Source organism: Trachemys scripta, chromosome 13 (genome assembly GCF_013100865.1).
Source record: "Trachemys scripta elegans isolate TJP31775 chromosome 13, CAS_Tse_1.0, whole genome shotgun sequence".
Lineage (NCBI taxonomy): Eukaryota > Metazoa > Chordata > Testudines > Emydidae > Trachemys > Trachemys scripta.
The window spans coordinates 5,782,511-5,796,133 of record NC_048310.1 but is presented as its reverse complement, the minus strand read 5'-3'; the positions used below and the strand labels follow the sequence as shown (position 1 = coordinate 5,796,133).

General features: G+C 45.1%; 1 protein-coding gene across 4 annotated transcripts in view; it reads left to right on the top strand.

Annotated features, from left to right (window-relative positions):
* The window catches only part of ZC3H18 (zinc finger CCCH-type containing 18), a 62,500-nt gene that overhangs the window by 38,889 nt on the left and 9,988 nt on the right, over positions 1-13,623 (top strand). For 3 of the 4 annotated variants that reach the window (XM_034788456.1, XM_034788458.1, XM_034788457.1), the window contains 5 exons: positions 5,160-5,360; positions 6,672-6,797; positions 9,146-9,247; positions 10,987-11,130; positions 12,435-12,587. In XM_034788456.1, the coding sequence (XP_034644347.1) occupies positions 5,160-5,360; positions 6,672-6,797; positions 9,146-9,247; positions 10,987-11,130; positions 12,435-12,587 (726 nt within the window). The remainder of the gene's footprint in view (positions 1-5,159; positions 5,361-6,671; positions 6,798-9,145; positions 9,248-10,986; positions 11,131-12,434; positions 12,588-13,623) is intronic. The other variant, XM_034788459.1, reaches the window with a different exon arrangement.

Here is a 13,623-nt window from a genome sequence, read left to right as displayed (position 1 = left end):
TAGAAAATAATTCTTTTCAAATAATAAAGGTGAAGTTTCCTCTTTCAAAAATGAAAATGTAGGTACACTTCAGAACAATAGCCTTGAAGCTGCATTGACATCACTCGGTATTGTGTGATAAGATTGCATTACCTGTGGTAGACTGATGTCATGTGTGGGGGAGGGGAAGGAAGCACTTTCTCTAAGGTTATTTTCCTGGACATAGACTATGCAAATTACTATAAGCATTTCTAAATACACTGGGAGGAGAACTTGGGGCATGAGGTCAGACTTCCTCTTTTAATTTCCTCATGGATGAAATGACAAAGTCCTAGCAGTGGATTGTTCGATAGCTGCAGATTAAGCTGTGTGCAGTGGTGATCTACAGCATGACTGCATTTCCAGCATAGTTCGCTTTATTCCTTGTTCTTTCCCTGGCAAAGACAAGCTCAGCCTGATTCCTTTTCTTGATCACCACAATTTGAAATGCCAAATTAATGTCTCTTCCGGTTTCTATAACTGACATCTACTCACTTTAGGGATTAGTTGAAATTAGAGATGGGAAAGACCTATTAAGACATCTGGTTCCAGTCCATCCTCCAGACAGTGCAGGATTGTTCCCTATTGTTATTTAGCTCTCTGGATGCAGTTGGGCGGTGAACTCCAAACAGATGACTCTGACTGCTACTTAGGTTCACAAATGCTCCACAAAACCAATGATATACCTGAGAGATGTCAATGATATTTTCATCCTCTGGACCAACGACCTAAACTCCCTCAGATTTCCACCACAGATTCAACGACCACCACCCCTCCATTCAACTCTCTCTGGAACACCACCACACCAGCACCAACTTCCTGAATACCGCGATCCACTTCAACGATGGAACTCTACAGACAACTACATACAAGAAACCCATGATCACCACATCTGCTTTCGTAGATCCAGTAACTACCCTAAACACACCAAGAAATCGGTTATCTACAGCCAGGCACTCCAAGGAGAAAGTCCGAGATACACCTTAACACACTCAAAACCGCCTTCACCAGACAGGGACACTCCACCAGAGAAGTTGATCGCAGCCTGCAACAGGCCACCCAAATATCCCAAGAGAACGTGCTTCAATTCAGAAATAAAACCTCCTCCAGCCGCACACCTGTAGTTGTCACCTACCCCCCACCCACACACACTGGAACCCATACGGGGTATCATCAAACTACTTCAACCCATACTCGATGAAGACCCCATCCTGAAAGAAATCTTCCCTTAGCCCCCTCTTCTGGCCTTCAAACAAGCCCCCAGCCTCTCCAAGCTCATCATCACAAGCAAGCTCCCCAGACCAGGACACACCAGCTCAAAGTACCACCAGACACTGTCAGAACAACAGCTGCAAAATCTGCAGGCATATCTCCACTGCTACAGTGATCAACACACACACACACACACACACACACACACACACACACACACACACACACACACACAACATCTTTCAAGATCTGTGAGTCCTGCACATACCTATCCCAACTTGTGGTGTACCTCATCCAATGCACTAAATGCCCTAATAGCAACTAGGTGGGTGAAACCAGACAGTCACTATGCACTCAATTGAACTCGGACTGAAAAATGATAAGACACAAACACCATATCACCCCCGAGGCTTGGTTTACGCTACCAACTTATGTCAGTATAACTACCTCGCTCAAGGGCATGGAAAATCCACACCGTGAGCGATGTAGTTATGGCAACCTAACCCCTGGTGTAGAAAGTGTTATGTCCATGGGAGGGCTTTTCCCCTCAACACAGCTACCACCTCTCAGGGAGGTGGTGTCCCTACGCCAATAAGAGAACGTCTCCCATTGGTGTAGATCACATCTTCACTCCGCGCTACAGCAGGGCAGCTGCGTCCCTGCAGCTCTGTAAATGTAGGCTAGCCCCGAGCGATGTAGTTAGACCCACCTAAGTTTGCAGTATAGACCAGGGCCAAGACTCGAAGACGAGCTCTATCTACGCTCGAAAGCTTGTCGCTCGCCACCAAAAAAAAGATATTTCCCCCACCTTGTCTGATTTAGGTTCACCTGTTTCTCAGGCCTTGTCTTCCCTGGACAGCTGTCCCAATTTAACTCCGTTTAGAAATTGATGCCGTTAAATTTGAGCAGCCGCCTTGTATAAGCACTCTTACGTTGGTTGGAGTGCCTGATAACAATCTACCTGAAGTCAATTCCTTACTCAAAAAGAACGAGGGGGCCTTCTCGTCTGTACATTGAGGCTTCCCAGGGTGCTGCTTTACTTAGAGGTTTCATATTTCGGATCAGGTAGAAAATTGCGGCCCTCGCTACTTGCGGTCACTCCAGATTTCAGAACGCTTTTTTGCGAAAGAAGGGTTTGTCCTCGTACGTCCTGGCCAAATTCCAATTTGGTTAATTATGTTCTGGTTCCTTACTAACCTGGTGCAGCGTCAGTTGGAACAGACTTCTTCAACGGAGTTGTTGTACTGGCACTTGGCTGTGTGCTTCTAAGCAACCTCTGCCTTCCGCCTCAGCGGGAGCCTCACTTCGGTAGGGGGAGAATAGATTTTTTGGAACGTTGATATTGATGAAGAAATCCTGCTTTATTAAGTACTACAACTGAAAGATTCTGTAGAGGAGCTCCTTTACGGCATTGAGCTCCATGCACTGTACGTGCAAATGAAGTACATTCCGCTTTCCAGGCGCTTTTCATTTTGAATAGGGCTAATCTGAAGGAATCCACAGGTTGATAAATTGGTTAACTGAATTATGGCTTAATGAGACGTATGAGCCATCCTCCATTGTCTTTCACCCCATCCCCAGCAGCAAAGCAGCAAGACCGAGCGTTAATAGTTAGCCCACAGATTTTCAGTGGAGCGGAACAAACCTCCTAATCATGAAAGTCTTTTGATAGTGGAACAGCAGCATTGCCATGCTGGTTGTGTCAGGAGTCCCCATGAATGTCCCCATGTTTAGGATACAGAGCTAGTTCATAGACACAGAGCACCTTCTGCAGGTGGTATCCTGGAGAGAGGAGTTACTATCAGAGTGCATGGTCAAGATTCATGCTGACTACTTTATTGCAAGCAGACATGTAGTTCCCATTCCGTGTGGTATCTCTGTGCCCTGTGAGGCATAAAGCTGCAAGACACTCTGAAGCTTAGATCAAATATGTCTAAAATCCCGTGCAAGCTACCCTGTCTCTGATTGCTTTCTCTCCATTCACCAGTCACTGCACCTGGAGTCTTTCCCTGCTGTGACCATCTTTCTTCACATCACGTGCCAGCAGCAGTCTGAGATGAGTCAGAAACCCTCTTGAAGCAGCTAAGAGCTGGCTTCTTTTATTTCTCTTCACTGCCTACATGCCAACAACACCATGGACTACATGGCGTCTTGCATGTATGTAAATCCACTTGAAAACACAGCAGGGTAGGTCACATGGGCTACCAGCCTCAATAACAGGAACGGCTTCCATTTAAGGAAAGGCCGGGTTGGTAGTTGAGATGTAGCTGTTGAACAAGCGTGGGCTGAAGTAGACCTGAGAATCAGGAGTGTCCATAGTCTGGTAAGAGTTTTTGTAGCCTGTTAGCACAGTTTTGAATGCTGGCTGTCAGATATCCCTGCAGGATATTAACTGGACCAGAGCCAGGACTAGTTGATGGTAGAGAATTGAACCAGTTTGCCGGGTGTTGCTATATGTTGAGTAAGCAGGTAGCTCTTGAGGAAAGACTAGCCATGGAAATGCCCTCACAGAAGCATCATTTCCCCCTTGGCATTCGCCTGGTTGTATGCTCACTGCTGAGTCAATAACTGAAGCATACGCAGAAACCAGGCTTCCTGTTGTGATTTATTTTTTCCTAGGCAAAAACCCTCTCCAGGAAGTGTAAGCAGGGAGAAAGCACTGTATCAATCTAGGCAATAGGTTATGCTTTCCTGGGCGTACTCAGTCCAAGCTCGTGCTCAGTGTGTAGTGTGGCGGCTGTGCTGACTCTGATGAAGCAGAACCTGGAGTCAGTGACTTTGTGTCTTTTGAGAATTCGGTGGGCGGTTTCTTTCAAAAAGCTCTTGAGAGTGGGGGTTAGACTGCTGTAGAAGGGTGAAACACCCTTGAGTTGAGATCTTCGGTAATCTTGGCACCTTGGCCTCTGAGACATAGCAGTCCTTGGACCGTTTAAAATAAGATTCTCGGTAGACTAAATTCAGTTATGAAGTGGTAGATCTTCCACCACAGATTACACACAACCAGCATCACCTTGCTCTCTCCCCAAGCCACCTGGGAGACAACTGGGCCAACGGACTTCACCTGGGGCAAGTCACTTTAGGTATGTCTACACTGCAGTTAGACAGCCACGGCTGGCCCATGCCAGCTGACTCGGACTGCGGGACTGTTTAGTTCCATTCGGGCTGCAGCCCGAACTCTGGGACCTTCCCACCTCGTAGGTCCTAGAGCCTGGGCTCCTGCCTGAGCCCGGACGTCTACACTGCAATTAAACAGCCCTGTAGCCTGAGCTCCGTCAGCCCAAGGCAGCCGGCATGGGCCAGCCGCAGGATTTTAATTGCAGCGTAGCCATGCCCTTTGTGCCTCTATTTCCCATCTGTAAAAAGAGGATAATGCCTCCTTCCTTCTGTTCTCTGATTTGTTGGTTTAGATTGTAAGCTCTTTGGAGCAAGAACTGACTCATATTATGCATCTGTACTAGACCTAACAAAATGGCAACCAGCCAGGGCTATCAAAATACAAATAACAGGCCCGGCAGTGGTCAGCAAAGTCTCAGGAATAAATGCAGAGGGTCACGGTCAGATGCTCAGATATGGTGATGGACGCAGTGTGAAAACCTAGGTCAAGTCATGGTTTATCACCATGTCCACCACTCACCTTGCATTAAATAGCGTATATCAAAGAGTGGCATTGGAAATGGACAGTAATGCTATATGGAGGGATGGAACAAAAGCCTAATACTGCTCTGCATACCTGTCCTAAATGAGCTGCGTTCTGTGTAATTGCTGTACAAAAGTCCTGTCGGACTGAGCCTGGGGCTGCAGCCGTGAAACAGATGAACATGAGAAATGAATGTCTCCCCTGCCATCAAGTTTTACGTTGTATTACCACTTGGAAGATATTTATACATGCGGGAGAATCCCAGGTAGTTAAAAACATGTGTATTTTCCAGCCGTCAGCCTGAGCCACCAAAGAAGGAAAAGGAGACAACTACAACCACCGGCTCTCAGTCCAAGAGAGCAGATGAATGGAAGGACCCCTGGCGCCGATCCAAGTCACCTAAGAAGAAACTTGGAATGTCTGCCTCTCCCAGCCGTGCGCGCAGACGCCGGAAAACCTCTGCGTCATCGGCATCTGCCTCTGGTTCTTCCAGGTAAATGGAAGCAGGGGAGACGGAGGGAGAGCTAACACGTGAGCCTCCCTTGGATTATCCCTGTGATATGATTACCTGTCCAATATAGCAGCCATTTCAACAGGCACTTACGAGTCTTGCTGGTCTGTTAGAGCACAATTTAATATTCCCATGTACCATCCTAGACCTGTATAGCAGTAGGAATGGGGTACAAGCAGGTGGTAACAGAAGAGGCTTGGAGCACTGGTAATTGTAAATGCTGGTGTGGGACATATGGGTTACAGCTAGGGTGACCAGATAGGACGGGGGTGGGGGGTAATAGGAGCCTATATAAGAAAAAGACCCCAAAATCGGGACTGTCCCTATAAAATCGGGACATCTGGTCGCCCTAGTTACAGCTTAGTGGGTTGCGACAGTGAACTGTCATTGGGAGCAAGAGGAAGTCTTCCAAGAAGCAGCTGTAGGTAGTGGACTACCCCAGGAAATTAGAATTTGAATGAGGTTCAGCTGGCTCTAATCACTGATCCTTGCAAAGGTTCCTGGAGGGTGAGGTCTGTGGCCCGTATAAATCAGACCTAGCTCACTCCAGGGGTAGCAGCGGGAGGGTTGGCGATAGGAAGGGCATGCTCGCACGGCTGAAGGAGATTCAGGTAAAAGCTGGGAGCATGGAGACTGTGGAGCCCAGGAGCAGGGTCGAACAGAGCCATAGAGGACAGAACAGCCCCATAGAAAGCAGGTACTGAATCAGGGAGAGTTTGGGCACAGGCTTGAGCCTGCCTCCCTTTAAAGACTGAACTTTGGGTTCCCAAAAAGAAAAAGGACCTCAGGCGCCCTTGAGATACACAACACGCCAAACCAATACGATTTGGGTCTGAAACGGGGATAAAACGCTGGTAAGATAAATCCCAACATACCTTTGTCTTAAGAACTGCTGCGTTCTCTGGATTCCTCCCCCCACTCAGATCAGCAGTGGTCAGGCCATCCTGGCCCACCGGGGAACAAGCTGGTGGTGACATGGTTGAAGACCATATCGAAGAACTGGATTCTGAGCTGCCTTTTCCCAAAAAGGGATGGAGAGTCACACAGGCAGAGGAAGGTGGTCAGCCTGTTCCAGATGGCTGGTGTGGTGGTGGCAAGAGAGCTCTCTCCATCGAATGAGGGGTGTGGGGTGCAGGGAGAGAGATTATAGATCTATAGGGTAATATGCCCCTGGATTGGTCTTGAAGATGGGGATGGGAGGTTTGAATGATGTTCAGGAGAGTCCCTGAAACTAAGCACTGAAAATGAGAAATGTGTTTTCCCCAAAATGAGTTGTTGTTCTTTTTCTTCCAGGTCGTCTTCTCGCTCATCCTCCTATTCTGGTTCTGGTTCTTCACGGTCTCGTTCCAGATCCTCTTCCTACAGCTCCTACTCTAGTCACTCTTCCAGACACAGTTCTTTCTCAGGCAGCAGATCCAGGTACTGTTTCTCTGGCTTCTAATGCAACAGTTGCAACTCTCCTCTACTCTCCAAAATCAATAAATAGGGTGCATAGTTTTAAAATCTTTTCTTTGTGTTACTCAGGTATTAAAAGCAGATACAAAACCAGTATCTGAAACAAAAATGGTCAAACCAATGATGATCTTAAACAGCAAGATCAGAATATAAAGATATTACTGGGAACTAAAATACTGGAATAATTACAGACATGTGCTGCCTGTATTTCAAAACAGTGTTTAAAATTTTCTCACCAAATAGCTTCATTCAGTGGATGGGCCTGGTGTTCTCTCTGTGGACGCTGCTGTTTATTGCTTCTTTCCCACTAATACTTTCTATACCTCCCCTTCATACACAGTAGGTCTGAAAGAATCATTTTCACTGTTTAAAAGACATGGAAATGAAAGTCTTGCAAAGTTGTTAACTAGATTCCGCTATAACTTTTTAATGTTAGTTGGTTTAGTTACTGTTTAAATTAACCAACTTTTTATATGATGGTGACAATAAACCATTTTTAAAATCTGTTTTCCCCCCACTGTTTTTAAATAGAGAAGCTGATTTAGCCCTACTCTGCATCATATAAGGGTACTATTTTTTTTATTTGCTGTTTAAAAGCCTGCCTCTTCTGCACTGTGGGTTTGCAACTGTACACCCATAGTGCACACACACAGTTGCTGGGGTTGCATCTGTGATTAGGTATTTGTGCACTCAGATGGCCAGTTATGTCTGTCAGTACATTTGTGCATGCAAATATCTGGTTTTCCGGTCCAGGGGTGGTAATTGTGCAGTTGCATATGCCTGGCTTAGAAAATCACGCCCCTGAGTTTTTCAGTGATTAGCTCTTTACAGGGGTGTTAGGAGGGGGAATACATTAAAGACTGTGAAATGCATTGCAATCTACTGATAAAAAGTGCTATATCAGAGCTAGGTGGTGGTGGTATTATTATTATTATTATTATTATTATTCTCTTTCATCCTGCACTGGAATTTCCCTTTAAAGAGGAGGAATTAATGTCTTTGACAGGAACCAGCCTGTGCAACTTTGTCTTAAAGATGTTTTGATATTTTGAAATAACACTTCTGTGCCTTAGTGCTGTTAGAATGCCAGCATATTTATTAGTTTGCCACTCGCCTAAACTGAGCGAGGGCGAGGATAGTTCCCCAAATCAGGAATGAAAATAGGAGGAGGAATTGCTCCCATCCTGGGCACGTCTTTAGGGTTGAAATCGTATGTAACCTCAGAGTGGAGTGAACTGAAAATACAAGTGTGCAGTATGTTATTTGAGCCAGCTTCTTCGCCCAATTAAGGAATTGCTCTATAGACGCAAGCACTTATAGGAGAACGGGAGGAAAGGGGAATTGACTTTACACTTTCCTCCCCTGTGCTTCGCCCTCTGTTTGTTGCAGAACACTGCCATCCTGTATGGTACCAATCAGTCTGACGCATTTAGCGTGGCTGCTGCTAGCTACTGTGCGAGGAAGTGATGAAACTCCCAGCTATATTCCCAAGATCATTTGGTATCTGAAGAAAAAGTTGTGTAAACAAACTAGTCTTCTGGCCCTGGGAAGTGTTAGGCTGCAAGAGACTTTCAATCCTGGTAGTAAGGTGACTCATTTCTCAGCTGCAATCATTGTCAGTTATAGCACCCCATGGGACCAGCAAGTCACTTGACTCTGTCAGTGCCAGTCCAGGAAATAACTTCTGCCCTTGGCTCTCTTGGCTTTGATATACTCTGCTTGATTGTTCCCCTAACATTTCAGGAAATTGCAAGTGCTTGATCCATCCCATTTTTTCCCAAAGTCTTTTTGCTCCTATCTAAGTGACTGTAGATTGCATTTGGAGTGTCTGGGCCAGAGCAGGAATACGTAGGACTTGAAATAGAATTCACACTTGCAAGCATGATCTAGTCCCTAGTTTCTCTCTTAATAAAAAACCATTTGGTGTACCTGCCTGTGGACCTGAAGCCTGTAATGGAGTATAGAGGGCTTGGACCCAAACATTAATATGGAATAGCTTAGAGCTAGTCACTTTCTGGCTAACATCCAGTTTTCCCTCAGAATTCCTATCTCCCATATTGGCATCTAGAGCGGAGGGCAGGTATGACACTAAGAGAACAAGTTTAGTCCCACTAGAAGTAGCCAGTGCAATACAGCCACCTAACCCACGGACGGAGAAGGTACAAATAAGAAGAGGGTACTCCACACACCTGAAAGGCCCGGAGACCACAAGTGAGAGAACCTTTCTGCGATCCCAGGGACTGAGTTGAATGATGTACCCCTTCTCTTCCTCCCAGAGCTCATCTGTTTTTTTTTTTTTTTAAACTGTCCAGGTCGCGATCCTTCTCATCTTCCCCTTCTCCTTCCCCAACACCATCTCCACACAAAGCGCTTGTGAAAGCTAAAGGAGAGCCTGCACCACCTGCTGGAAAAGGGTAAGACTTCTTGTCTACTTGGAAGAGATGGTGTAGGAAAGCCTTAAAGGGTCCCGGGACCTGATTCTGATCTTTGGTTCTGAAATCAACCACCCTACTGAAAAATGTCAATACAGAATGTTGTTTGTACCGATTGACACTTGTGTTTAAGTCTTTGATTAATTGTGTTCTCTTAATTATCTCATAGGGGTAGAGTTGCAAAAATGGCAGTCCCTCAACCGTATTAATAGTTCATGTACACAAGCTACACATATGGGTATATGTAAATGGTACATATGTACACACAGTGATTTGTAAATTGGGTGTGTACAGTCTCTCAGGTGCCACAAGTACTCCTGTTCTTTTTGCGAAATCTGAATGACACTCTTGTAGAAAGGTTTCCATGATACAAAGCATGTGACTAAAGCTAGTGTGTGTTTTACATATCATTAAACTAGCGAGAGGAAATATAGCTGTATACAGTTAAGGTGTGTCTGTTTTGCAATGTTGAGCATGAATTAACACAAGCACAATAGATATGTAAACTTAAATATTTGTTTAGTAGCTTATGTCACCCCTTGTGCTCTTTTTTTAATAGGCCTATATTTCAGATTTCACACACTTCTGTCACACTAACATAGTACACGTGGTTATCCTGGGGAATGTTTCTCTGCTGTATACGAAGGTCATTGTTTTTAAAGGTGACATGGAAATTTTTCCAAAAGTTACAACTTGGAGGTCGGGCTGAATGCTCCAGCAGGGCACATGACTACTTCAGCCCATTTCTAATTCAGTATTTACTCACTTTCCTGAGCCCATGACGTTCCTTCTATGGATTGGGTCCCTGGTAATATTGCATCTTCTGCTGAACAGCATTGCAACCCTCCAGCTGCCTAAAATGGCACCTTTTCTTTTCCCTGTGGAACATGGCACATATTTAATATTTTTGTTCTGCAGGTTATAAAATAAGAATATGAAATAGGTAGCAAAAAGGGAAACTAACAGCCTTTGCAGCCAGCCTGCTCCACCCCGGTTAATAATAGGTGTGACATCACTATCAGAGTGAATGCTGGACCATAACCAACTATTATGTAAGTGATTATGGGTCTGAAGAAGAGTAATGCTGGAAATGTGCTGAAATGACCCCTTTCCTATTTGGTATGGTCAGTATAAAAGCTTAAAGGCAATGCACAAATATACTATTTTTTGTGGTAATATACCACTGCACGCTGTAAAATGCAAGACTAAAAGTCTAGGATCAGAGTTTCAAAATGAGGCATGCACAAATGGATGCATGCATTTGCACCAACCTTCGCATGCAAACGTCCACTACAGGTAAGTGAATCAGTTATTTGCACACAAGTTAGTTCTGTGTGTCTAACTTTAAAATCTGACCCAAAACTTGTAAGGAGATGTTTGTTTCAGATATCCGCGTATCATAAGTAACTAATTCCAAGGGGAACTTGTGGACTGTAAACGGCTGGAGTAGGTTGTCACCATAACACTGTTTATATAATAGTTGATCTCTTTAAAAAATCTTTCATATTAGAATGCAATAAACTGCCCTCGTTAAGGGCTGTGTAGTGTCAGAATATTTCTGTGAAATATGGTCTACGTTGACTTTTCCAAAAGGCCATAGTAACAGGAATTGTATAATGTTTCAGTAGTGGGAAATATGTTGCTTCTGAAAATCCCCGTGTTACATGCCCGTGGTGTTTGATCATACGCGAGAGTATCAAAACTCCATTTTAACTTTGCAGTGAGAAGTCTGTGAAGAAAGTAGCTGCCCTTCCAGTCCCACCACCATTGACTAAAGTTGCAACAGCTGCACCAGAGCCAGCCAAACCAGTGGATAATCGAGAGGCAAGAAGGAAGGAACGTCAAACGAGGACTCCACCCAGGAGGTAGGAGAACCTGGGCAGAGGGATTTGATCATGCGTACAAATGAAGAGCCGGGTAATTGCTAATTGAGGAATTAACCAAGAACTCACTCTGACTTAAAGGAGAAATCTGTTCCCTGGGATAGCAGGGGAATCGGAAAAGGAGCAGAACGTATTACTTGGGTGCAATAAAAAACCCAGGCTGATCTCTCTCGAGACCTGTTGAATGAGAACAGCAGGTGGAATCCTTGAATCGCACCAACAGGAAACTCTCATAGGGAAAACACACATTGTAGAGCAGCTGATTGGTTAGTCCAGCCATTGAGGAAGCAACAGAAGCTCAGACCTATGTTGAATCCAGAGGGTCATGTTCCATAATGAAGTAAGGGAGGGAAGGACTCGGGGCTGCGGACGTGCGTATTGGCCTGCACCAGATGCTTAATAGCTTCAAGAGAAGATTTCTACTGCGCCAACCCAGAAGAAAATGTGACTTCAAAAATGTGGAACTTCCCTCAGACCTAGCAAAATCGATGTGTCCTTTGAGGGCAAACAACAGTTTTCTTAGATCCTGGTGTTTTAAATCAATACAAATAAAGTCCTATGCCGTAATTCTGTTTTCCTTCCAATTACAAGCTTCCCAGGCAATTCTTAGCTTTGAATGGAGCTGTTCCCCTTGTTCCTCCATAGTGACACGAGAACAGTACTGGAAGGTTTGAGTTACTTCCGTCTCTAAACCTGAAGATTGGTTGCTAGGATTCCTCTCCCCTTAGAAAAGTGGGTTATTGGACCGGTTTACTCTTAGGAGTCCTTAGACACTGCGTGATCCCTTACGTGACTGTTATGGGTGTCAGTGTTCGCAGAAGGAAAAGGAAATAAACTGTCCCTAATGTGATAATTTAGAAGATCGGTTCCATTTAGCTCATCACCCCAAACTTTAAGTAATGAGAGATGAGTTTGATATTTCTAGAGTTCACGCTACAAGCCAGCCCCACAATCTTGTGCACTTCACACCTTTGTTTTTAGGAAACATTCGCTACTGATGCGATAGGACAGGACAGAGGTGCTGTTCTGGGTCCGGCTCTAACCAGCATCATTCAGTCTTTCATGAAATATCTGCTGTTCAGAAGTGGGGATGCGTGGCCAGGACAGGGAAATCTGTTTGATTGACAAAACAGAGTTCTCTGCTGTATGATCTACTGTCAGTCAATGTTTGCAAATAACTGCATTGGAAGCCTCTTGCTCACCATTGATCAAATGCACAAAAAGCAACCCTGCTTTATTGCTGAGTAGAATCAGATGAGAATGGGGTCTTTTGATCTGTGTTGCAGGCGGACTATAAGTGGCAGCATCAGTGGCAGTGCCAGCAGCTATAGCGGCTCCAGTTCCCGATCTAGGTCCTTGTCTCGGTCTCTCTCCAGATCTCATTCCCGATCAACGTCTGCCTCAGTTTCCCCCTCCCCATCTGGGTCCAGAAAATCCAGGTAAAGCACTGTGTTTCACACTTTATCATCAAGGTTGACAGACTCAGATTATGTGTAAGTGTTGTACTTGACACGTTTGAGCGTTTTTCCTTGCACTGCATGCACTTGCTTGTAAGGTGGTTGCCTGCAATGTAGATTCATTTGTTCGGAGTATATAAATGAGTCTTAAATTTTGAAAAATGAAAACAATGTTAACAGCTGCCATGTTGCTTATTCTAGGAAAGAATGAAATTGTCAATGTGCCCTGAATTATCCATTTTCACTTTACCCTGGGGCTGAAGCCTCTTCTCTCCCTGTTTTCAAATCTTAATTGAACATTTACCTTGCTGTTGTAAATAAAAATTCCAGGGTGTTTCTTTTTCTAAGGTAATAGGCATTCATGTTACACAATGCTGCTGTTCTAAACTTTTCTCTAAATCTCACTGTTGGATCTCTTTAGGGTTGATGCCTGGCATGTCAGCACTGCTTGATCAGAAAACATCTAATAGATCTGTCTAGTGGTGGTGGTTTGCGCTGTGAATGGCAAATAAGGTTGCAAGAATGGTTCCCGTTACGCATTTCACCCCAAGACACCATTCAGTTCTTTGAAGCGAAGGGGTGTGCGGTGTCTGTTCGCTCCCTACAAAGCCCAGTGACTAACAAACTCTGATAGTCCTGAAATGAATCCCCTTCAAAAGCATATTTAGATTAACTTGTGAAGCCTGTTCATACACAAGAGGCTTTCTGAAACCCTGTAAGCAGCTGCACCATTTTTTTTCTATCTAAACTTGTTAAGCCCTTGGGTAGTATGATGGGTGTGGTGTGTGAACCTTTATAGAATGGAACAGAATGTGATTCAAATCAGAGCCGATTCACACCTCTGTACACTGCAGAGCCACAAGGTTGAATGGCTACATTTCCCCCCCCCCCCCCCCCCCCCCACCCCCCCCCCCCCCCCCCCTACCGCCCCCCCCCCCAGAACTCCTGACTGCCCCAGTTGGAACTCCAACCCCCCCATCTCCTTGTCCCCTGACCACCCCCTCCAGAGACCCCCCCC